Here is a 24,425-nt window from a genome sequence, read left to right on the forward strand (position 1 = left end):
TACTTACTAGCTGTATGACCCTGGGCAAGTCACTTAACCCCAATTGCCTCACTAAAAAACAAACAAACAAAAACCCACATATTTAGGCTGTTGTGATACTGCTGAACATTATTCACATGAGAGACAATGAATTGAATTAGACATGTGTTCAACTTTTAAAATCAACACATTATGCATAGGCCAACATTTTGCTAGTTTCCAACATAAAGCAGCAGATATTATGACTGACTTATTTTTAGTAGCTATATTTCCATTCACCTTAATGTAGCCAAATAGGATTCAGGAGGCTGGATGTGATCCTAGAAAACTGAAAGCAATCCAATATCAATTATTACCAATAATAGCCAATGCGATATCAATTATTACCTAACCACTTTAGAAAATTTCCTAATGATTTACAATACTAATGTTTGTTTAAATATCAAATACTTCCAACAATCCTTTGATTATTTATTTTTTATTTATTTATTTTTTGGTGAGGCAATTGGGGTTAAGTGACTTGCCCAGGGTCATACAGCTATTAAGTGTTAAGTGTCTGAGGCCAGATTTGAACTCAGGTACTCCTGAATCCAGGGCCAGTGCTTTATCCACTGCACCATCTAGCTGCCTCAATCCTTTAATTTTAAAAGAAAGTGTATGTACTAACTCCTCAGAATCATAGCAGAATCCTCAGAATTCAGTATAAGCCAAATATGGAAAAACACCCAGAAGTCCAACATTTATAATAAAATTTTTATTGTTAAAACACAGCTAAGTGGCCCCAGGATTGTTGGGCTGATTTTATTATCACTCAATCTTAATAACAAGACATACAGTACACAGTGGTTTTAAGGAACCCTAGGTTTACAGAATTATGAAAAATACAAAGCAAGCTGTGATAAGTGTTTAGTAAAGGCTGAAAAGTAAACCTGGGGAGTATGTAATATATCTTAATACTGGTATGATGGCAGTAGCAGCTTTATAAATCTATGTATTTGCATACACTTATATAGTTATCAGATGCATATAGAACCTTCCCTCTGAATACCTATGATAGAATTTGTTCATTTGTTTGGTAACTAAAGAGGTACAACAGTATTCATCCTTTGTGAATTATCAAGTTATCTGTAAAATGAATACAGTACATAGTAGAGCTATCGTAAACTTCATTTATGCCTTGTTAAACACCATTTTGCAATAAGAAATGAACTGTTTTCTCTATGAGCATTCCCTTAGTTCTTGACTTTTACCAGAGTAGCCAATGGGTTTTGTTTTTTTAATCTACATTTCGTTTTTTACACGTGTCTTACTGTCACTTCTGTATTTATCCATTGTGAGTTTTAAGACACCTGCATGTGTATCTCAAAAATATGATTGTCTAGAAAGGGCCTAGGTTAAATAGACAGCCTCAGAGCTCATATGGGGATTTTCTAGGGCCATTGTACTTTGACCAAGGTTTGAATATTACTAGATATTTTAGGAAACTCCCTAAACTAGATTTTTGGCTTAGGAACTTTCCAAGCATCCTATATTTGTCTCACATTTCAGCTTTTCCCAGAAAGACAGTAAGCTTACTGAGGTTTTGTAACGCTGTGGTTCCTACCCCCCTGGTCCTCATTGATTCATTGACTGCTGTCCTCATTCTTAGGGTAGCAGATGAATTTCTTAAATAGCCCCAGACCTGGTTTTGGCTTAATAACAGCTCCTTCTGCTCTATAGTTAGAAGCAGAGGAAAGAGCACCTTGTGTCTAGAGCCAGCTATAGATCTCATGCAGCCCTTGAGTGGAAGCACAGCAGAAGAAGCATGGTCCCTATTAGCACCATCAGTGAAAGTTAACTTTGGCTTCTTGAATATGGAATATGAAAAGAGACTGCGAGGGCATGATGGTGAGCTAGAAATGGCCACAAAAGATAGTGGAAAGTGTGTTCTCTACATTTTAAGGCCATCAGGCCCCCATTTCTTACTTGTTTGAATACAGATAGGTAGGGCTGCAAACCTTATTATCTATTTATTTGTTGGGTGGCAAAGGTCCCAATTACAAATGACTATTCTTCAAATGAATGGCATCCAAGTCACTCACTCAAAATAACCTATCATGCCAGATTAGAGAAAGGATGTGACAGATATTTAGTTAAGCTTGATCATCTAGACAACCAATATCTTATTTGGACATGTTTACCAATTAAAACAAGTGGACAACATTTGGATTTATACTTTTTGCTGTGTAGATACACAGTAGATGAATTATGAGTTTCTGGAATCCTTCAAAATGATTATTTGATCACATCTATTTAATATTCATCTTCAACATTATCCATCATTGAGATCAATTTTGCTCATCAAAGCTGTTTGCAGAACGTAATGGAGCTTGGGATGGGCTCTTTGGATGAGCTAGCTGTAGAAATTAAAACAAGGTATGAATTAGAATTTGATTTATGCTGATAAATAAAACAGTACGATGGGCTAAAGGAAAGAGGGGAGAGTGTCCAAAAATATATCCAGTGGCCATTAGGAGAATTCACTCATGTTCAGCAGGTTTTAAGATTAGCAAAGGGTTTTTTTGAGAATTCAAGAAGTCACAGGCTAGATAGGCTTCAAGAGATCAAGTCCAACCCCTACAATTTTACAGATCAAGTAACTGAGGCCCAGATAGGGGGAATAACTTGCCCAATATCAAACAGCCAGTGGAACTAGGATTTCCGGTAAGGCACTGTCTCCAAATCATCTCCATTTACCATGCTGTATCACAATCTGTTATCTCATTCCTAATGATTAAGTGACTAAAAGATAAACTTTTCTCTCTCTTTTTTTTTTTTTGTGGGGCAATGGGGGTTAAGTGACTTGCCCAGGGTCACATAGCTAGTAAGTGTCAAGTGTCTGAGGCCAGATTTGAACTCAGGTACTCCCGAATCCAGGGCCAGTACTTTATCTACTGTACCACATAGCTGCCCCTAAAAGATAAACTTTTAAAATCTTATTTAACTGGTCCTTTCTGAGAAGTCATTATGTAATCAGATCTTAGCTTCCAAAAGCCTTCTATCAGTGTTAGATAATTGAATACTTATGATTAGAACAAGTAATCTTTATCAATTTTAGGTGAAAACAGAAAGGATCTCTATCATATACATCTAATAAAATGAAAACAATCCTTTGGGAAGAAGAGTTACTCTGATTTATTTCTAAGACCACATTCATGGATAATTTCTAGAGAATGAGGATTGTTTTAAGAGAGTAAGGGAAGATGGTTTATCTCTGGGATATCTCTCCACTCATCTCCACTACTATTTTCCCTAAAACCAATTTGTTTTGTTTGGATAAAGATTGTCACAGGTAAAGGGATGTTCTAAAAGTCTCAGTACAGTTTTAAGTTTTAAGCTATTAATGTTTACAACTGCACTAAGACTTTGGGGGTACTTTGTACAGGGGTGGGCCAAAAGTCAAGGATATTTAATAACTCCTTTATTTTTTGTTTTTAATTTATGATACCATAGCATCGTATACAGTACATATAGGAAATGAATTTACATTAAATGTGAAAAATAAAATCTCGAAAATGGAAAAAAACAAAAAAAATAATTTTCAAAAAGTTACTAAACATCAGACCCCCTCATGACTTTTGACCCACCCTCTGTTTGCACAAACATTTATGCATCATTTGTATAATCTTATTTGAATGAGTTGCTTTATTCTCTAACCTTCCCTAACCCTTCTTGGATAAAAATGATTTTTTCATCAAATTTCTCATAGCTCTTTTCTCAGCTTCCTTCACACTTTTCAGGCTCCATTATGTCAAAACTGCTAATGAAATTCCTATGGAAATTATTTTGTATTTTATTTTCTATGTACATGGAAGTTTCTTGAAGGCAGAAATTTGTTGAGTGTTTCTTTTTCCTTTGTATCACCCATGCCCGGGCACATAATAGGCATTTAATAAATGCTGGTTGATTTGAGGTTATTTGTTCTCCCCCTAACCCCCAACCTTAGGAGCAGCTAGGTGGTACAGTGGATAAAGTGCTGGTCCTAGAGTAAAGAAAACTCATCTTCCTGAGTTCAAATCTGGCCTCAAGTAACTTACTAGTTGTGTGACCGTGGGCAAGTCACTTAACCCTGTTTTCCTTAGTTTCTTCATCTGTAAAATGAGCTGGAGAAGGCAACGACAAACTACTCCAGTATCTTTGTGAAGAAAACCCCAAATGGGGTCATGAAGAATCTGATACAATTGCACAACCACAACTCCAACCCCCACTTATGGTAAGGTCCTTAAGAGCAAGGCCCATGGCATTACTCTCTCAGTATCCCTAAAACCTAGTACAATGTCTTTTTTTTTTTTTTTTGCAGGGCAATGAGGGTTAAGTGACTTGCCCAGGGTCATACACCTAGTTAAGTGTCAAGTGTCTGAGGCTGGATTTGAACTCAGGTCCTCCTGAATCCAAGGCCAGTGCTTTATTCACTGCACCACCTAGCTGCCCCCCTAGTACAATGTCTTACACCTATTTAGTCAATTTACAAGCATTTACTAGGTGTTTACTGTGTGTGAGGCACTTGCTGAGTGGCTAGATTTTGAAAAAAGGCAAAAAACAGTCATTGCCCTCAAGGATCTTACTTTGTAATGGGATAGACAATATGCGCATAACTAAGAGCTATTAAATGTCCAAGGCAGGAACTGAAGTTAGATCTTCTTGACTCAAAGTCCAGGCATACCAGGAACATTTGCTGAAATGAATATTTAAATTGTTTTATTATTGCTATGCTAAATTTCTTTCTTTTCTTTTTTTGGTTTTTAGGTATTTAGTGAGTACTTATTGTGTACCTCCTTCTTAGGACCATCTGAAGACATGGAAGTCCTACACAGGGGCCTAGAGGTTGACTAAGGCACTGTTTAGAAAATGGGTTGTAAATCTGAGTAAATTAGTTTAACAGAAAAGGGGGAGGGAATCAATATTTCCAAAAGCTTGCCTGAAACTTTCTCTTTAAGGCCTTGGTCATGATTGGGGTCAATCCTGTTCCATTTTCCATATTTTCTTTATTGATAAGAGGGGTTCCTCCTGGGCTCCTGCAAAGGAAAGGCATTAAAAACATTAAAGACTATTTTTTTAAACTAACATTTCATATGTATTTTAAAAGCACAAAGAAATCATGAAGAGTGTTACCTATCTATGTCAACTTTCCTAAGAAGTCTTCTTAGATCCATTTGGCCTTTGCTGGGAGTGCTGATAAAACAAAATCTTAGTGGTTAGGGTCTAGTAAGTTATATCCTCTTTTCTAAAGAAAATGATTTTTTCCTCCACCTTTCATAGGACAACTTTTTCAAAAGTGTGGTGCTTTTTGTTACATTAAAAAGTAGCAGTTTGCTGGAAAAACTGGAAAGCAGTTTGGCAGAAATTAGGTTTAGACCAACACCTTACACCATAAAACCACAATACATTCTAAATGGATATATGACCTTATTATTAAAGATCATACTATAAAAAAATTAGAAGAGAAGCAGATCATATATCTCTCACAACTATGGATAAGGATATATTCTTAACCAAGCAAATGATAGTAGCAATTACAAAATAACTTTGATTACTTGAAACTGAAAAGTTTCTACACAGACAACATTAATGCATCCAGGTTAAGAAGGGAAGTGGTCAAGTGGAGAAAATCTTTGTATCAAATTTCTCTGATAAGGATTTGGTATCTAAGATATGTAAACAATTAATAAACATATAAGACTAATAGCAATTTCCCAATAGATAAATGGTCAAAGAATATGAATAAATAGTTCTCAAAAGAACTGCAAAGTATTCAAAACCACATGAAGCAAATGTTCCAAATCACTAATACCAAAGGAAATGCAAATGAAAACAACCCTAAGACTTCACCACACACTCTGCAAATTGGCAAAAATGACAAAAAATGGCAATAGTCAATGTTGGAAGAGTTGTAGAAAGAACAGCATACTAATACATTGTTGGTAGAGCTGTGAAGCAGTACAACCATTTTGGAAAGCAATTTGGATAAGCAAATAAAGTGATTAAAATATCCATATCCTTTGGACCAGAGACTCCATTGCTGGGCTTAGATCCCAAGGAAGCCATTGCTAAGAAAAAAAAACAACAGTATAAAATTGCGCAGGTCCTTACATGATCACATTTGTGACATGAGTTGATGGAAATTTGGACTGAGGTTTCAGGGAGATACTTTGAAGATCAGAGACTGTAACCAGTGGTTTTCGTTCCTTCAGTGATGACAGACTCTTCAAATTGAAAAAGAAAAAATTACCATCAACATGTTGAAAGATAATCTTGCTAATTTTAAATACATCAAAACAAAATTGTTACTGTAGGTCTATTCTGTATGAGGTGCACCAACTACCTCACTAATCAATTTTTACCCCATGCCTGAATGTAGAATGATGCATCTTTGGTCATTCTAGCATAATTGATAATGGATAAAACTGTATTTTAAGTTAGTATTGTCACTAAGTAGGTTCTATGAAGAGATTCAGATTTCTGAGATTAAACACAAAATATTTTTCCTCGATGCCTTCAATGGATAAGGAAAGCTTGGTTGATTTTTTTTTTTTTTTAGTGAGGCAATTGGGGTTAAGTGACTTGCCCAGGGTCACACAGCTAGTAAGTGTTAAGTGTCTGAGGCCGGATTTGAACTCAGGTACTCCTGACTCCAGGGCCAGTGCTCTATCCACTGCACCACCTAGCTGCCCCTGCTTGGTTGATTTTTAATCCAGTGATGGCTGAATTGAGAGCAGAAACCATATATATGTGCAAGCATGTGTCCAGGTGTGCATATGTGTGTATGTTGTGGGGGAGGGGGTAATGCATGTGGTCACTGCTACTTTACCTTACTGCTATTAATAGAACTCTGTGTCTTCTTTAACTTCACAGTGAGCAGATCTTTAACAGTTATATGCATGGGCACATCTTGTTTTAATGGTGCAGCCTAAAAACACAAGGAGAGGTCTGATTTATCAAATATAAGTAGAAACCACATGCAGCTGGGTTTAGGGTTTTTTTTTTGGGGGGGGGAGGCTGTGTTACATCTCAGTAGCAAGATGAAAGGAGGAGTTCATGTTTATTCCAAGAGTTTTTTCAAAAGTTGACCAAGAATGAGATGTTCACTTGACTTGGTGCACAAGTGGATGATAATAAGGCATTTGAAAAGGTACCCATCTGATTTCAAGGCTCCAATGGTAGCCAGCATGTACAGTAGCCACAAGAACAAAAGTCACTTAAGGCTAGAGACATCATTCTGCTCATTCTAATCAAATTATCTTGAAAACTAACTGTATTGTAGGACATTGTGCCACAACAATGACAGGCAAGAAAATGTACATATAGGGCATATATAGTTTGATGTCCTACATTTGACCCAGAGAAGCATCTGAGGAAAAAGTAAACCAAGATCATTTGCAATTAGGAAGCAGCAGATTGAATAGGGATCACTGAGCAGTAGTGAGAAAGAGAGACACAGAAAGAGAAGAAAAAAGGAAGAGAAAGGGAATGGGAAGGAGAGGGAGATAGGGAGAAGGAGACAGAGAGGGAACAGACAGAGAAAGAGATGGGGAGGGGTGGAAAGACAGTGAAAGAGGAGGAGGGAGAGACAGAAAGGAAGACAGAGAGAAAGATCTAATGAGGGGCAGCTAGATGGTGCAGTGGATAGAGCACCGGCCCAAGATTCAAGAGTACCTGAGTTCAAATCCAGCCTCAGACACTTAACACTTACTAGCTGTGTAACCTTGGGCAAGTCACTTAACCCCAATTGCCTCACCAAAAACAAATAAAAAAGATCTAACGAGGCAGGGGAAAGAGAGGGGGGGCGGGGACAGGGAGAGACAGATAGAGAGGGAGGGGAGAAAGAGAGAGGCAGGGAGAGGGAGAGAAGGGGGAGAAGGTGAAAGGGAGAGAGACAGAGAAAGATATTGGATGAGGAAAGAAAATCAGAGTTAAATAGAAGGAGAAGGGGAGAAAAACAGAAAAGGAGAAGGAGAGAGGGGAAAATGGGAAGAAGAGGGAGACAGAGAAGAAAGGGAGATGGAGAGAGACAGAGAAGAGAAGAAAGGAAGAGGGGAGGGAAGGGGAAGGGAAAGGGAAAAGTGGAGGGAGGAGAGAAAGAGAAAGGAGAGAGATGGGAAGAGGGGAGAAAGGGTGAGGGAAAGAGAGAAAGGAGAGGGGAGACAAAAACAGATGGAGAAAGGAAGAGGGAGAAACAGAAAGAGAGACAGAAAGAAGAAGGGAGGGGAGGGAGAAAATCAAGTAACTTCTATTTCAGTCCCATGATTCGCACACAATTAGAAAATAAAGAGTGGAAGAAAGTACCCTGGAGGAAAAGCCAGAAGAAAAATAGTTTCTGTCTTTGTAGATTTTGCTGGATCTCCACCTACTGTATTTTCTTATATAAGAAGCTAGGAAGCCCCAAATAAGTTACGTTGTATTTCGGAATGGTTTCAAACTCAGAATGAATTTTCCTAAGGAATCAAAATCACAACTGATGGCTTGGTTCCAAAGGCTTTTAACCCAAAGTCTACTAACCTGTAATGTGTTGGATTATAAAGGTGGCAGAATTAGCTTGAGTCCACTGGGGTCAGCTACTGGGCAGAACTTTAAAAGGGCATTTCCAGTCAAAGAATTATAGGCTTAGAGCTGCCAGGGATCTTAGAGACTATGTAGCCCAACCTCCTAATTTTATAAATGGAGAAAATGAGGCCTAGAGAAGTTAAGTGACTTTCCCACAGTTACACCTGAAGTAATCGTTAGAAGTAAGATTTGAACCCAGACTCTCTGATTAAATGTTCTTTCTACTGTACAAACACTGTGCTAGGCTCTGTGGGGATATAAAAATCAGGAGGATACAACCCCTGACCTTAAGGAACTTACATTCCAGCAGATTAGAATACCTTCATTTCTATAGTTCCTTAAAAAAGATTTTCACATAATTCCTTCCTTTCTGTAGAGAGGAAGGACTAAAGATGTGGAAACATTATATACACTGCCCCAAAAAAGTGAAGAACGAAGTGAATGTGTCTTGTAACCATCTTTCCTTGTTACAATGGAAGGTTTCACTGGGGTAAAGAGTATATTGAAGAATAACAATAAGTTTTTTAAAAGTGTCAATAGAGGGCAGCTAGGTGGCGCAGTGGATAGAGCACCGGCCCTGGAGTCAGGAGTACCTGAGTTCAAATCCGGCCTCAGACACTTAACACTTACTAGCTGTGTGACCCTGGGCAAGTCACTTAACCCCAATTGCCTCACTTAAAAAAAAAAAAAAAGTGTCAATAGAACAGTAACAAATTTATAAAGACTTCTCACATACATTATCTCATTGGATCAACATAACCCTGAAAGGTAAATAAATCAAATGTTGTTATTTGACAGATAAGGAAATTGAGGCAGAGAAAGGCTGAGTTGTTTGTTTTAGATGAAAAATGACAGAACCAGGACTAGAATTCATTTCTAGTCATGAAAATCCTCCTTCCAATATAGTAATCATTATACCATACCACACTTCCTCCAAACATTCCACTCAGCTGAACAGTTACATCACTACAGTGAAGGAGGGTACATCAGATTATCATAGCTTGACAACATTTATCCCTTAATATCCAACTGTCTTTATTCCCACTCTGTCATTACCTAGCAAAGGTCTGATCTTAATTTCATTCTTAAGTAGGCTTTTCTCCTTGGGAGAGAATGTAGGGACCAACCAACAGAATTATTCTGTTCAACTCTGCAGTTCTGTTTCTCCAGATAGACAAATAAATTGGCATTTTGGTTTATAAGGGCAAGAAATGTGTGGCTCAAACCTTCAGGATGCAATCACCTTTAAACAGATGCTGAAAAAATCAAGTTACTGAATCCAGAAAGCTAGAGAACCTTGAGCTAAGAGTGAATTCCCCCAAAAGGTGCTCTCTTTTGTGACCCAGACCGTTCGAAACAGCTAGCATGAATCATCCCAGTAACCACTGCTGTGAAAAACAGAAGTCGCTGTCATTGCCTCCTACCTGAAGCGTTTTGTTACGATCAGATTTTTTGAGCAACAAAGGTGCCGAGCGGAGTGGCAGAGGCAGAGGTGGAGGTGGAGGTGGTGGTGGAGGAGGAGGAGGAGGAGGAGGAGGAGGAGGAGGAAGAACCACAGGCTGCAGTGTCACAGACGGAAGTACAGATACTGATTCTCTAATAGTGGTTTGGGTTTGAGCAATGTCCTCTGGCAGTTGAGCCCTCAGGTGACATGTTTTATGCCAATCCAGGCAAGATGAATGCTCTGAGGCAGGGGTCTGAGAGATCTGAAAGAAAAAGAGATAAATATGACAACAATGATAATAATAGCAAGAATTAATGTAGTACTTATGATATGCCAGGTACTATGAAAAGTGCTTTATAAATATCTCATTTGATTTGGCAAGTGAATGACAGATTGGCCTAGTTTGAGGCTTTGATTAAAGTTTTAAGAATGGCTACTAGCAGACCTGACTTATCTTATTAATTAATTATGGATTTAGTGCTGAGATGGTTAAATGCCCAAGTGAAGCAAATAGTTAATTGTATCTAATAAAATTTTAACCAGGGTGGGTGGGGAAGAGCATGATTTCAAAGAGATGTCATGTGGTCCCTTGTCAGAGAACCAGAGGACTTTAGAGCAGAAAGGGTCCTACCCCCTCATTTTAGAGATGTTCTATTTTCAGTCCCACTTTAAAATTCTGGAAACTGTGGTAGGATATCGAGGCTTCCCTCAGGTCAATGAGTACAAATTATTTGTTTGTCAGACTGACACTGAGACAAGGACTATCTCTGACTGGGGCCAGAGGCCCAGAGGCATCCCCAGAAATAGACCATACCACCCTTCAGATCTCCCTCCTTCTCTTGCAATTTGTTTATGCATGAAATCAAATTAAAATGAAAATCAAGGGCAAGCTTGAAGGGAAAAAAGTCACAAAAGAGCATTTTTAGGAGTGTATGAAGACAGGTGGCTCCACATATGCAGAAAATATCCATAGCAACACTTTTTGTGGGATAGAACTGCAAGGAGAGTTGGCACCCATCAGTTGAAGAATGGCTGAACAAATTGTAGAATATGAATGGAATAGAACATTAATATCCTGTAAGGATTGTTGAACACAAAGAATTCAGAAAAAAAATTGGGGAAGTTGTATGAACGAGTATAAAGGAAAATGAGCAGAACCAGGAGAACAATTTACACGTAAAGGCAAATAATGTCAAAAGACTTCAGAACTCTCATCAATCCATTGACTGATGGTGAAACACAGTTCCTTGAACATAGTAGGCACTTAATAAATGTCTGTGGTTGTTGACTGACTGAGTTAAATTACACTTCTCCCCCTTCAGCAGGAGAGCTTAGTCCTACTTGTTTGGAGATCAATTACGTATGGACTGATTGTCCAGCTGCCTCACTCAGTCATTGACTAGTCATTAGCCACACTGTCAACAGGCATGGCTATGAGTGGGAAATTATAGAAGAATAGGATTTGTTTAAGCACTTTGATCAAAGCCATGGCCAACCATGATTCGGGAGGACTGAAGATGAAGGTCACAACCCATCTCTTAACAGAGAAGGATGGGCTAAATATGTAGGAGACTCATTTTGGGACATTGCTGATATTAGACTTTGTATTGCTTGACTGTGCATATTGGTTGCAAGGGGTCTATTTTTTGTTTTGCTTTTTTTTGCAATTGGGGCGGTAGGGAAGAAAAAAATAAATGTTTGCTAAATTTAAAAAAGGACAGGAATTGAAGTGGATTACTTATTCTGAATATAATATCTTCTGCAGGTATAACTATATATCGATATTTTCCATTACTTGACTAAAATCTGGAGAGGACAATAGCTCTAATTCTGCAAACAACAGGCAGAAATTTTGTCTTAGATATATGACTTGATACTGACCTTCAGTGCTTCCTGGAGCTTGGAGAATTCATTTTCCAGCTTGTCAACCTGCTGTCTGATCAGGAGCAGTTCCCGGAAGTAGATACGGGATGGAAATAGATGGTCTTTCAACATCTCTAAATTCTAAAGCTCAGAAAGAAAATAAGCCTGAATCCCAGGGGCATAAAGAGGATGCAGTGAAAAGTGAAACAAGACAATAGCCCGCCATACTGAATGTTATCCTACATATGAAAGCCCCATAAACTTTCACAGTTCATATTGTGATCTTACAAAATTAAGATCTCAGAGGATCATTTACCTGAATACACACATATAGGGAAAACTAGGAATGAGGCAGTGTAAAATCATACCTTTGTAATCCTGCTCTGGCAACACGAATAGAAAGACCACACCTTCTTTGCTAGGAATTTCATTGGATTTTTTATGCTGGAAAATGTGATGCTCCAGGCTAATGTTGGCCAGTTTGGGCCACAACCTGTGTTTGTGGGAGGGGCATCTATCATCCTGTAGGGGGGGAAAAGAAAATCCAAATCTATGCTGCCAGATCTGCTGCCTGAACTAAGGGAGCCACATATCGCATGAGTGCTGGGTGCAGAGTGCGAGCCCTGGGCCCTTCCTCTAAGGTAAAAAGACAGATAGCATTATCTGTGCATTGGCAGTGGAATAGGCACAAAGGTTTTCTAAAGGGGATGGGGTGGGTATGGTGGGAAGGACAAGGGAGAAGAGACACGTAATTCTTTTTAGAAGGCTCACATGTCCCTTCCCAAATTGCCTTTAAGCTGACTGCATCCTTTCTCCCATTTCATAGGTGTCAGTTTTATTATCTCTATCCATACCCCCTCTAGAACCCCATCCCAAGCAGGTTTATCCAGTCCCATTGATTAGCCCAGTTAGACTGAAAGCCCTGGACTTTGGCTATTCTCTTAAGTAACACAAAATTCTAATTAAATACCTACAAGTTCCTCTACCCTGCTTCAGGGCTTACCTTTCACGTGGAGGTAGAGTTGTAGATGAAGGAGGGGAAGGAGGAAGAATAGATGGAATAGACTCAGAGGGATTAGCTTTTCTTTTTTTGAATAACATTTTGGCTCTAACTCTCAACTTCCTTCTTCTCCGGTACTTGTGCTTGGTCATTTTTTCTGTGGAGAAATTGTACAGAGATTTAAACTCTTTGGTTAGTGGGGAAGGAAAGGAGGAGGAAAGTCCTGCCTTTTTTGGTCTCCAGTCTTGCTTATGTAGCATTTATTTACTTCTCCAAGTAAATTTCACTCCTCTGACCTCCCCACTGGGACTTTAGGTCCAGAAATACTTAAGTCTTTCATGCTCAGAATTCCTACCCTAGGCTTCCTGTCAGTCTTGACTGCTGCTGATTACCTCAGTTGTTCACCACAACTAGGCCTGGCTCTAACCACACTTCCCTTCAGTCCCTTGACTTAAAGCTGCCAGAATGCTGTGCACCATATTCTCTTTTTCCAGCTCTGGAACCATAATCAGACCAACTCTTTCACTGCTTCAGGAAAGAGTGTCAATCTATTCCCCTATAGCTCTACTAGCTTTGTAATATTCCAAAACAAAATATCCTTCAGGGTCCACACTCCTCTATATGTGTGGCCTCCCTCTATTAGAATGTAAGCTCCTTGATGGTAGGGACTGTCATAGTTTTTGTATTTGTATCCCAAATGCACTTATGTTGTTGTTGTTGTTCAGTCTTGTCCCCATTAGGGGGGGTTTTCTTGGCAAAGATATTTAAGTGGTTTGCCATTTCCTTCTCCAGCTCATTTTCTAGATAAGGAACTGAGGCAAACAGAATTAAGTGATTTGCTCAAGGTCACACAGCTACTAAGTGTCCCATAGTGGATTTGAACTAAGGAAGATGAGTCTTCCTGATTCCAATCCCAATGCTCTATCCACTGTGCCATCTTGATTCATTTAAGTGCTTAATAAATCTTCATTCATTCAAGACTATCCTTTCCATAAACCAAAGAAAATGACAATGCTTGGGTCCATCTGTTATAACCTATAAAAGGGTATTCATAACCACCTCCAAGCTTCAAGTTTTTCTGTGTGCCTTGAAGATGAGAGCGAATTCAAACACCATATTAATTGTATAGTTATTGATCACCACTTTTTAAGTTGCAATTCTAATTTGGAACCATGCAAAGAGTTGAATCATACCAGATATAAGACTCAGAGTATTCCCAAAGTTTTTGTTTTTTATTTTTTTAATCCCAAAGTTTTTAATAAATTTATTTTAAAATATCATTTTAAACCAACATGCTTCTTAGGAAACTCCTGAGTTGAAGCCCAGGAAATTTATTCGAGAGATTTTAACCTACTACAACAAAAGTACCCTTCAAGAACTGCTAGTTGGCATAATAACTAGAGTAGGTGCTTGGAGTTAGTCTAGACCTGAGTTTAAATCCTACCTCAGACACATTGTGGACATGTCACTTAATCTCCCTCAGCGTGAGTTTTCTCAATTGTAAAATGATGATGCTAACAGCACCTACCTCATAGGGTTGTTGTGAAGATCAAATGAGATAACATATATAAAATGCTATGCCAACCTACATAAAGGCTAGATGCTATGATCTTAAGCTCCCAAAGAGCTTTGCTCAGTTTTGCCACAAGCACTTTTCAAACTTTAGAGTGTTGTCCTTCTTATTATTAATGATTGTTACTATATTTATTAATTACTTCTCTTCTAAGAATAGGGCAAATCTAAGAGAAGGAGAGAAGTAATTTGGATTTATGAGCAAGTGAGTGGCAGAACTAGAAATAACCTTGCCCATCCTCTCCTGTTCTGATGACATAAAGGGACTCCTTCCCTCCACACTTGTGTTAGAATTAGAATAACCTGCTGTTAGACTACATACTTTCATTCTGCCTTTGTTCAGTGTTTGGGGGGGGGTGCTCCAGGCACTTGGTATGCACCTCTACACTTGGCTCTCCTTTCAGCTGTCTGTTGGCTCACACAGCACTCTGCCAGGGGATGGGAAACTAGGGAGAGGGCAGGTGCCAAAGGCAGCAATGTGGCAGTGAAGTGGGGTTAGGTGGGGGGAGTGGGCATCAACAGCTACTACGGGGTGGGGGTGGGGAGAGAGGGAGGCCCATTTATCGGCACTTTGCTAGGCAACAGAGGGTCAGGCTTAAAATAGTAAATGATCCACCCTGGTTTATTCTTGGAGCCCTGGAAGATGTACTGGAAAATGGTGTTTGAATTCACTTTCATCTTCAAGGCACACAGAAAAACTTGAAGCTTGGAGGTGGTTATGAATACCCTTTGGTAAGTTATAAGTACAAGAACAGATGTGATGATTTCCCACCTTCCCTCCCTGCACCAGCACATAAACTCTTTCGCCTTGGGGTAATATTTCCTCTTTTTGTTCAGTTTTGTTGTTGTTGTCATTGTTCATTTTAAAAGCATTCTTTAAAATAAATAAATATATTCCAGTTGGAATAGAACAGGGCAATATCATTCTCATTCTGGCTGGTTAGGTTTTCTTAAGAGAAACACACTTGTATCAGAGCAACCCATCCCACTTTGCCCAAGTAGCATTATTTAGTTGCCTGTATTGAAACCCTCACAGGGCTTGCACTGAACAAGTGTCACAGTAGTGGGAAAGTGTTGGGCGGCTGGAGGAGGTGATTTTTTTTTTTTTTTTTAGTGAGGCAATTGGGGCTAAGTGACTTGCCCAGGGTCACACAGCTAGTAAGTGTTAAGTGTCTGAGGCCAGATTTGAACTCAGGTACTCCTGACTTCAGGGCTGGTACTCTATCCACTGTGCCACCTAGCTGCCCCTGGAGGAGGTGATTTTTAAGATGGAAAGAGATAAAGGAATTTAAATGAAGCTGTCCGAATAGATAGACCAGACAACTCTCCTCCCTGAATTTTATACATGAGAGCTGAGGGGCTAAGAGAATGGTCAAAAATCCAACAGGTAAATTAGGAGCAGAGCCCTCTTCCATGGTTCTAAATCCAGGGCTCTTTTTACCTCACTATGTAGCTCTATTAATTTTTTTTTCCAGGGCAATGAGGGTTAAGTGACTTGCCCAAGGTCACACAGCTAGTAAGTGTCAAGTGTCTGAGGCCAGATTTGAATTCAGGTCCTCCTGAATCCAGGGCTGGTGCTTTATCCACTGCGCCACCTAGCTGCCTCTCAGCTCTATTAATTATTTGTGATTTTTAAAATATTTTTTTCTAGTGAATATCTGCCTATTCTTCTTCCCACCACATTCCACCATTCCCATTGAGAAAGAAAGAAAAACAAATTCCCCTGTTACAAACATGTAGTAAAGCAAAACAAATTCCCTTACTGGGCCCCATCCCCCAAAATTTCTCAATCTTAATTTGGAGCTCATCGCCTTTCTTTGAGGAGGTGAGGTGGGTAGGCTTACTTTATCATGAGTCCTCTGGCTCCTCTTTGGAAATTGGGAAAAGCTTCCAGAGTTGAATCTTAATAATAATATTGTTGTTATTATATAAATTATCCTCCTGGAGAAGCTTGATTTTACTACCTTAAACATATCAAAAGGCTGTGGTGGCTTAAGGTATAGACTGTAGGCCTCCAAGAACAAGGGTTCACAGCCTGCCTCCAACACTGTATGATCCTGGGCAAGTCTCTTAGGCTTTCAGTGCCCCCAGGTAACTCTAAACCTCAAAAAGCAAAGCAGGGGCCCATCTGCCTCGATAGAAGGAAGTATTTTCCTACCTCAGTGAACTCCTGGAAAGGAGGGGGGGGGCCCCCGGGAAGAGTGACAGAGGAGATGTTTTAAGTGATTTGCAACAGAGTAGTCCATAAGATACTGTTTCATTTTCCATGAAGTAAACCTATATCAAATTGCTTGCTTTCTCTAGGAGGCACAAGGGGAGGGAGAAAATTTGGAACTCAAAATTAAAAAAAATTTTTTTTTAATGTTTTTACATGTAATTGGGAAAAATACTAAATCATTTTTTATGTAGTAGAATGTAAGTTCCTTGAGGGCAGGGACTGTTTCACTTTCAAATTTGTATCCCCAATACTAACATAATAGCTAGCATGGAGTAGGTGCTTGTTGTCATTTGCTTATAATGAACCCGTGACTATATACCTTCTTTACTCCATCTGAATATATGGCATTCATAGTTTGTGAATCACAAAGTACTTTTCTTCATGTTTCTGAAAGAAAGCATTTGGAAGCTGTTTAAATCTACCTTACTTATTGATTCCCTGGCTACAGATGGAGAATTTTCAGATGTGGGATGAAATAATTTAAGAACTAAAATAGATCATCTAATCCCAGGTTTTTTGTTTTGTTTTGTTTGTGGGACAATGAGGGTTAAGTGACTTGCCCAGGGTCACACAGCTAGTAAGTGTCAAGTGTCTGAGGCCAGATTTGAACCCAGGGTCTTCCTGAATCCAGGGCTGGTGCTTTATCCACTTTGACACCTAGCTGCCCCCTAATCCCAGGTTTCTTAACCATTTTGTGACGTAGATAGATCCCTTTCTTTTGCTAGGTTGGTGAGTCCTTCGGACCCCTTCTCAAAATTATGTTTTTAAATGCATGAATACCTAGGGATTATAAAGGAAACCAATTTATATTGAAATAGTGGTTTGTTTTGTTTTTTTTTAGTGAGGCAATTGGGGTTAAGTGACTTGCGGGGGTCACACGCTAGTAAGTGTTAAGTGTCTGAGGCCGGATTTGAACTCAGGTACTCCTGACTCCAGGGCCGGTGCTCTATCCACTACGCCATCTAGCTCCCCCAAAATAGTGTTTTCAAATATATGTGTGTGTATTTTTTTTTTTACATATAAGGTATTTTATTTTTTTCCGTTACATGTAAAGATAGTTCTCAACTTTTGTTTATACAAGCTTTACAATTTCAGATTTTTCTCCCTCCCTCTCCTCCCTCCCCCCTCCCCTAGACAGCAGGTAATCTGATATAGGTTATATCTATATATCTATATAGATATAGATATAGATATCTATTGTGTGTGTGTATTTTAAAAGTTCACAGACTGGGGCAGCTAGGTGGCACAGTGGATAAAGCACTGGCCCTGGATTCAGGAGTACCTGAGTTCAAATCCAGCCTCAGACCCTTGACACTTATTAGCTGTGTGACCTTGAGCAAATCACTTAACCCCCATTGCCCCACCAAAAAAAAAAAGTTCATAGAACCCTAGTTAAGAACCCTTGATCTAATCCAAGCCCCTTATTTTATAGATAAGAACACAGAGAGAATGGTTAAGTGACTTGCCCAAAGTCCATGGCTAAGTAGGGGCAGAATCTAGATTGGAACCAAGGTCCAGTGTTCTTCCCCCTCAAAACACTGTAACCTCTTAATCTGGATAGAAAGCATTATCCCCGTTTAAAAATTGTGTTCTACAATGCCTGCTTCAGCCACCTGTACTGTTGGAACAAATTGTTCTCATCCACCTATCCATCAGGGGAAGTCTTCACATGCTTGGCTTAGACATCCCCCTAACTCACAGACAAGTTTGAGGCCTGTCAGTTACCCCCAACCTGGTCTCTCATGACAGTTTACCAGGGTAGAGGGTATGGCTGCTGCACAGGCTACAGCTCCTTGAAGCTGCAGGTGAGAGTTGAGTGCCAAGTAGACACCAAAGGTGGATGAGCAACCCTAAAAAGGGCTTGGCAAGTCCTCACACCAGATGTGCTACACCCCACCTCTGAATAGTAAGATCAGATATGATTTATACAGAATTTTCTCTTCTAATCATTGGGTGGTCAAAGTTGTTTCAAAAGTAGGAGATCAAAGTTCCACTCTCAACAAGGCAGAATGCTCAACAAAGATTTGTTTTAAAACCAACTACTTCGGGCAGCTAGGTGTAGCAGTGGATAAAGCACCGGCCCTGGATTCAGGAGGACCTGAGTTCAAATCCGACCTCAGGCATTTGATTGACACTTACTAGCTGTGTGATCCTGGGTAAGTCACTTAACCCTCAATGCTCTGCAAAAACACCAACTACTAATTGGCCCAAACCAATAATTCCTGCTTCTAGTGAGAATGAGGCTTCTTTGTTAACCGAGTTTGGGAGTTCTGAACTGCAGACAATCAGATGTCCACACTAAGTCCAGCACCTATAGGAGGATCCCCTAGCTGTTGTGGGGAGGGGTAGGAGGTGGTTTCCAGGCTGCCTGAGGAGGTGGGAAATAGTACAGGTTAAAGCTTCCATGCTGATTAGTAAAAGAATGGGGTTGATGCACTTCCAGCCTGGGTGAGATAGGGAAATTGAATCTCAAAACCAAATAAAAACCCAGCTACTCTATTATGTCCTTAGTGTAACTAGGAATTTTGCAGAGTAACATTTTCCCAGAAGCATTAAACATTTACAATTGCCATTTTTCCCCAAAAATCATTTCATTAACCCATGAGAGACATGAATCCTACTTGTGGGTCAAGTGGGATTCAAACTGCTAACCTGGGACAGAAACTGATTGTTTCATGACTCTCAAGAGTATTTTTTCCTCCTGTAAAACACTACACAATGAATTATGAATATCTTTTATTTTGGATTATTTCTGATGTTACAATACAATTATTTAAACCAGGAACCATACCAGTTAAAGGTATACATATTGCAATCTAGGAGGACAGGGAAAGGTTGGCAATTTTTATGAATCCTCAGTGCAACTTCCTAACAAAAGGTATTATATGATTCAATATTGAGGCTCATTCGGTGGTTTAGAACTAATGGGTACTTTGGTCTTTGAACTGACATTCCATCTCCAACTTTCATTCATTTGCAAAATGGTCCTCCCCATTTGGGATGTAATCCTTTGTTTCTTCTACTTTACACAATTTCTAACCTCCTTTAAAGCACAGTTCAGATGTCACTTCCTACCTAAGGATATGATGTGGCTGATTCAACAAAGGAGACTGAGAAGGGGGGTGGTCAGTCAGGCAGGAAGCAAATCTCGAGAGAGTAGTATCACAAAAACCCAGAGAGGAGGGAGTATCCAGGAGACAGTAGGCAACAATGTCAAATGCAGCAGATAGTTTGAGAAGGGTTCAGACTAAGGAAAAACCATTAGAATGGGCAATTAATGGAAGTTGAGGGGGTGCCCATCAATTGGGGAATGGCTGGACAAGTTGTGGTATATGAATACAATGGTATACTATTGTGCTATAAGAAACGATGAGCAGGAGGAGTTCAGAGAAACCTGGAGGGTCTTGCGTGGGCTGATGATGAGTGAGATGAGCAGAACTAGAAGAACATTGTACGCAGTAACATCAACATTGAGTGCTGATCTACTGTGATGGACTATATTCTTCTCACCAATGCAATGGCACAGAAGAGTTCCAGGGAACTTGTGATGGAAGAGGATCTCCAAATCCAGGGGGAAAAAAAAAAAAAGAACTGCGGAGTATAGATGCTAAATGAACCATACTATTTCTTTTGTTTTTGATGCTGTTGTTTTTTTTCTATTTTGAGGTTTTCCATCATTGCTCTGATTTTTTTTTCTCTTATAACATGACTAATGCAGAAATAGGATTAATGTTATTATGTGTATATATATATATATATATATATATATATATATATATATATCCTATATCAGATTGCCTGCTGTCTAGGGGAGGGGGGAGGGAGGGAGAAAAATCTGAAATTGTAAAGCTTGTATAAACAAAGGTTGAGAACTATCTTTACATGTAATGGAAAAAAATACTTTATTAATTAAAAAAAAAAGAATGGGCAAACAAGATGTCATTGGTAACTTTGAAAAGAGCAGTTTCAGTTGAGTGATGAGGTTGAAAGCCAAGATTATAAAAGATTGCAAAAGGTTAAAGAGTGAGAGGAGAGGAAGTGGAGGGGCGGGAGTTGGGGGGGGGAAGGGGAAGACAACTTTTTTGAGAAGTTTGGCTAAGAAAAGGAAGAGAGATATAGGATGATTGCTTTAGGGGACTGTAATACGGTCTAATAAAGGCATCGAGGTGGATAGAGCACCCAGAGTCAGGAAGACCTGAGTTCAAATCCAGCCTCAGATACTTAATATCAGTGTGACTCTAAGCAAGTCACTTAACGCTATTTATTTCAGTTTCCTTGTCTGTAAAATGAGCTGTAGGAGGAAATGGCAAACCACTCCAGTATCTCTGCCAAGAAAACCCAAATGGAGTCACTGTTAGTTAGACACAGCTGAAACAACTGAACAACAACAAAGTTCTAATAAAGCTTTTTTTAGAGATGGAAAAGGCTTGAGTATGTTTTAGAGCAATAATGAGGGAACGGTTGATAGTGAGAAATTTGAGAGGGGATAGTTCAGGATGCAATCTGCTGGAAAAGATGAAAGGAGATGGGATCAAGTGCACACGTAGAGGAGTTGACCTGGTCAAGGAAAAGAGCTACTTCTTTGTCAGAGAGGCCAAAAGAAAGAGAAAGTGAGAGATGTCAAGGAAATTTGAAATTAAGAGAATGGGAAAAGAAACAAGTCAAATGGCCTCAATTTTTTCAATATGGAGGCAAGGTCCTTAGCTGAGAGATAGGAAGGAGGAAAAGGCCGGAGGGCCTTGAGGAGAAAAGAGGTTTGGAATAGCTTCTGGTGGAGTGAGATAAGAATCAATTAGAGAGGAGTAAAGGGACAATAGTAGCACTAAAGGCTCACTAGAGTCTAGATAACAGGAATTTATAATGTATTCAGCAACTTTGTGGGAGTTTATCCAGCTTCATTCTGTGGCTGGGATTGGAGCAGAGGAGGTAGAAGGTGGGAGGGAGTAACCCAAGGCTGTGATTAAAAAGAGGACCAAGGATTAAAGAGCAGAGGAAAATGTAGAGTTGAAATTTCTAATTGCTAGTTTCAGTTTGGAGAGGGAGGAAAATGTGGTCAGAATAGGGTTGATGGTATTCTTTCCACCATACCAGAAGGAATCTGGTCTTACCTAAACTTTATATCCCTCCCAACTTCTAACCTATGTTCTTTGTTGTTGTTGTTGTTGTTTTTGCAGGGCAATGAGGGTTAAGTGACTTGCTCAGGGTCACACAGCTAGTAAGTGTCAAGTGTCTGAGGCTGAACTCAGGTATTCCTGAATCCAGGACCGGCACTTTATCCACTGTGCCATCTAGCTGCCCCCTTCTAACCTATGTTCTGCAAGCAGTAGGGCCTTAATAATGTATGTAGAATTAAATTAGAAATCTAGATACATTCCTTTTTTAAAGGACATGATTTCCTTGAGGAGAAAGACTTTCACTTTTGGCTTTGCACCCCTAATAGCACTTAGCATAGTGCTTGACCCATAGAAGACAATTAATAAATGCTAGTTGACTGATTAATACTGTGATTTCTTGAGGGTATTTAAGTATTCAGAGTAACCCTATTAAATACTAAGTCATAGGAAATGACAAAATATTAGGAGAACCCCTGTTTTCCAGAGCTAAGGACCAGCTAGCAAGCTGTGCCCTGAACTTGACAGAACAACAATTCTTTGCAATCACCCTCTGGATGATCTCACCCTCAGGCAAAATCACATAATTCACCTGGTGTTCTCTAAGCTGGATAAGCACAGGACAAACTCAGAAAGTCCTGCAATGAATCAAACTTGTCACATGCTTGCTGCTCCATCATTGTCAGTGCTACAACTCACTGGGCAGCCACTAGTATAAGTATTGAGATCTCCCCACATTCCCAAAAGTCCCCCCACTGGGGGCAGGGCCCTGGCATATGTGTCTATAGCTCTTCCTTGCTTTCTAGCCTTTTTCCTCACTTTGAAAATAAAACTTCTCTCTAATTCCTGACTCACCTGTCTCTAGTCTGCTCTGTTCGGCTCTGGCCACTCATGGGTTAGAGGCCAGTTCCACCCTGTTGACAGAAGATTGTCATCTGTGACAGTGGAGGAGTACCCATTTCAAAAAATGGTCCAAAAATTACCAAAGGGGTATGTGGATAAATTTAAGGGGGCCTATGAACTTGGATAGGGAAGAAAATGACATCTTTATTTTCATTAACCACTAAGTGAAATTTAGCATTTCTTTCAGTTACCAGTATAAGTATCTATAGCTTTCATCCAAGTGCCAAAGGAGTCCATGACACAAAATTAACAACCCACCTCTACTTTAAGGATTAAAGTATGTGCAAAATTTTATGCTAGGCACTTCTTTCAAGGTCAAGACAAAATAACCTGCTTTCAAGAAGTTAACACACTAATAGAGGATAGATAAGATATATAAATTATGACAGGTGAAATGTGATAAGGGCACAGAAAGAGTGTAAAGTGCTATAAGAAACAGATATAGGCACCCAATCTGTGTATCAGGCAGTACATTGCTAATATTACTGAGAGGCAGTATGATCCCATAGAAGATCACCCTGAAAATTAGGAATAAATAGCTATGACAGGTGAAATGTGATAAAGGCGAAGGAAATGGTCCAAAGTGCTTTAAGAAAGAGAGATGCAGGCATCTAATCTATGTATCATACAATATTTTGCTAATATCACTCAAAGGCAGTATGGTCAGATAAAAGGTCCCTTTGGAATTAGGAAAACCTAGGTTGAGTCTTACCTCAAATACACATACTGGTTATGCTATTATGAACAAGTCACAATCTCCCAGCTCCCCATATAACTAACTCTAAAAGCACATGTCACAGATTTGCATTAATGGAAGCAATTTCGGTACCCTAAACCGATGAAATGGCAGGTCCGGTCCAAACAACAACAACAACATTTACTAAAATTACCTTTGCTCTGCTACCTACTCCTCTCAAGCACACGTTGCTTATCAGATAAAGCCCCTTTTCACCACTTACAGCTAATTTTGTTGTGCAGTTATATTTAATTTAATCTTTTCTATTGTGTTGCATTGTTCTGTAACTCACGGGTGTGTCAGTCTTTTCCTCAGCTCGCCAGCACGCACATCGGAGCCACCCAATACGTCCGATGTGGCCTGAATTGCACAGGATACAGCAAAGTGTACGATACAGGCACCTTCTTTTGCTGTGATTGTGCATAGGGAAAACTGAATAGTCCCAGATAATTTGTACCGTGGACGAACGGGTGGAGAAGTGTTGTCAGAAGAAGGGAAAGGCAAATCTTTCTATTGATATCGGATGCCTCCCGAAACCCATCCCTTTTCTCCCCTCCCCACCACCCAAATTAGCCTCCCTCTGCAAGCACGGAAAAGATGCAAAGCAGCACCAAGCGCCTCGGTCCTGGGGGAAAAAAACCAAAAAAAAACCAAAAAAAAAAAAACAAGGGAAGATCTCTCTGCACTTACTAGTATAAGAGCCCCGGGAGGTAAAAAGAGTCTGGGCAATGTCCTCTGTGCCTGCAGCATCTAGGAGAATTCAAAATTAAACCCTTGGCATGGACGGGCCAATCAGAGCCATCATCTCTACTTAATTAACCCTCGTCGGGGGGAAAGAAGAGAACATAATTCGTGATTGGGTGAAGCACCCCGACTCCCTGGCCAATCAAAATAGTGGCGCTTTTTGTATGAATAAGGTTGTAGGGGGGTGTCCCCACTTTCACAAAGCGGTTTATAGAAGCTCTTGTTTGATTGGTTGAAGTTTCTTCTGAGTCTACCACTCAGAAGCTTGATTCTGC

At 39.7% G+C, this 24,425-nt stretch overlaps 1 protein-coding gene across 1 annotated transcript; it reads right to left on the reverse strand.

The window, feature by feature from the left end:
- Nucleotides 1-718: 718 nt before the first annotated feature.
- PRR11 (proline rich 11) lies at nucleotides 719-24,166 on the reverse strand. Its single transcript, XM_044005458.1, has 10 exons — nucleotides 24,097-24,166; nucleotides 12,870-13,023; nucleotides 12,235-12,388; nucleotides 11,885-12,007; nucleotides 9,984-10,265; nucleotides 6,827-6,925; nucleotides 6,109-6,221; nucleotides 5,131-5,190; nucleotides 4,937-5,033; nucleotides 719-2,375 (listed from the first exon to the last, which is right to left on the reverse strand). The coding sequence occupies exons 2-10, from the start codon at nucleotides 13,016-13,018 to the stop codon at nucleotides 2,307-2,309; spliced, it is 1,146 nt and encodes a 381-aa protein (XP_043861393.1). The 5' UTR covers nucleotides 13,019-13,023; nucleotides 24,097-24,166; the 3' UTR covers nucleotides 719-2,306.
- Nucleotides 24,167-24,425: the final 259 nt, after the last annotated feature.

The sequence above is a fragment of the Dromiciops gliroides genome, chromosome 4, assembly GCF_019393635.1.
Source record: "Dromiciops gliroides isolate mDroGli1 chromosome 4, mDroGli1.pri, whole genome shotgun sequence".
Lineage (NCBI taxonomy): Eukaryota > Metazoa > Chordata > Mammalia > Microbiotheria > Microbiotheriidae > Dromiciops > Dromiciops gliroides.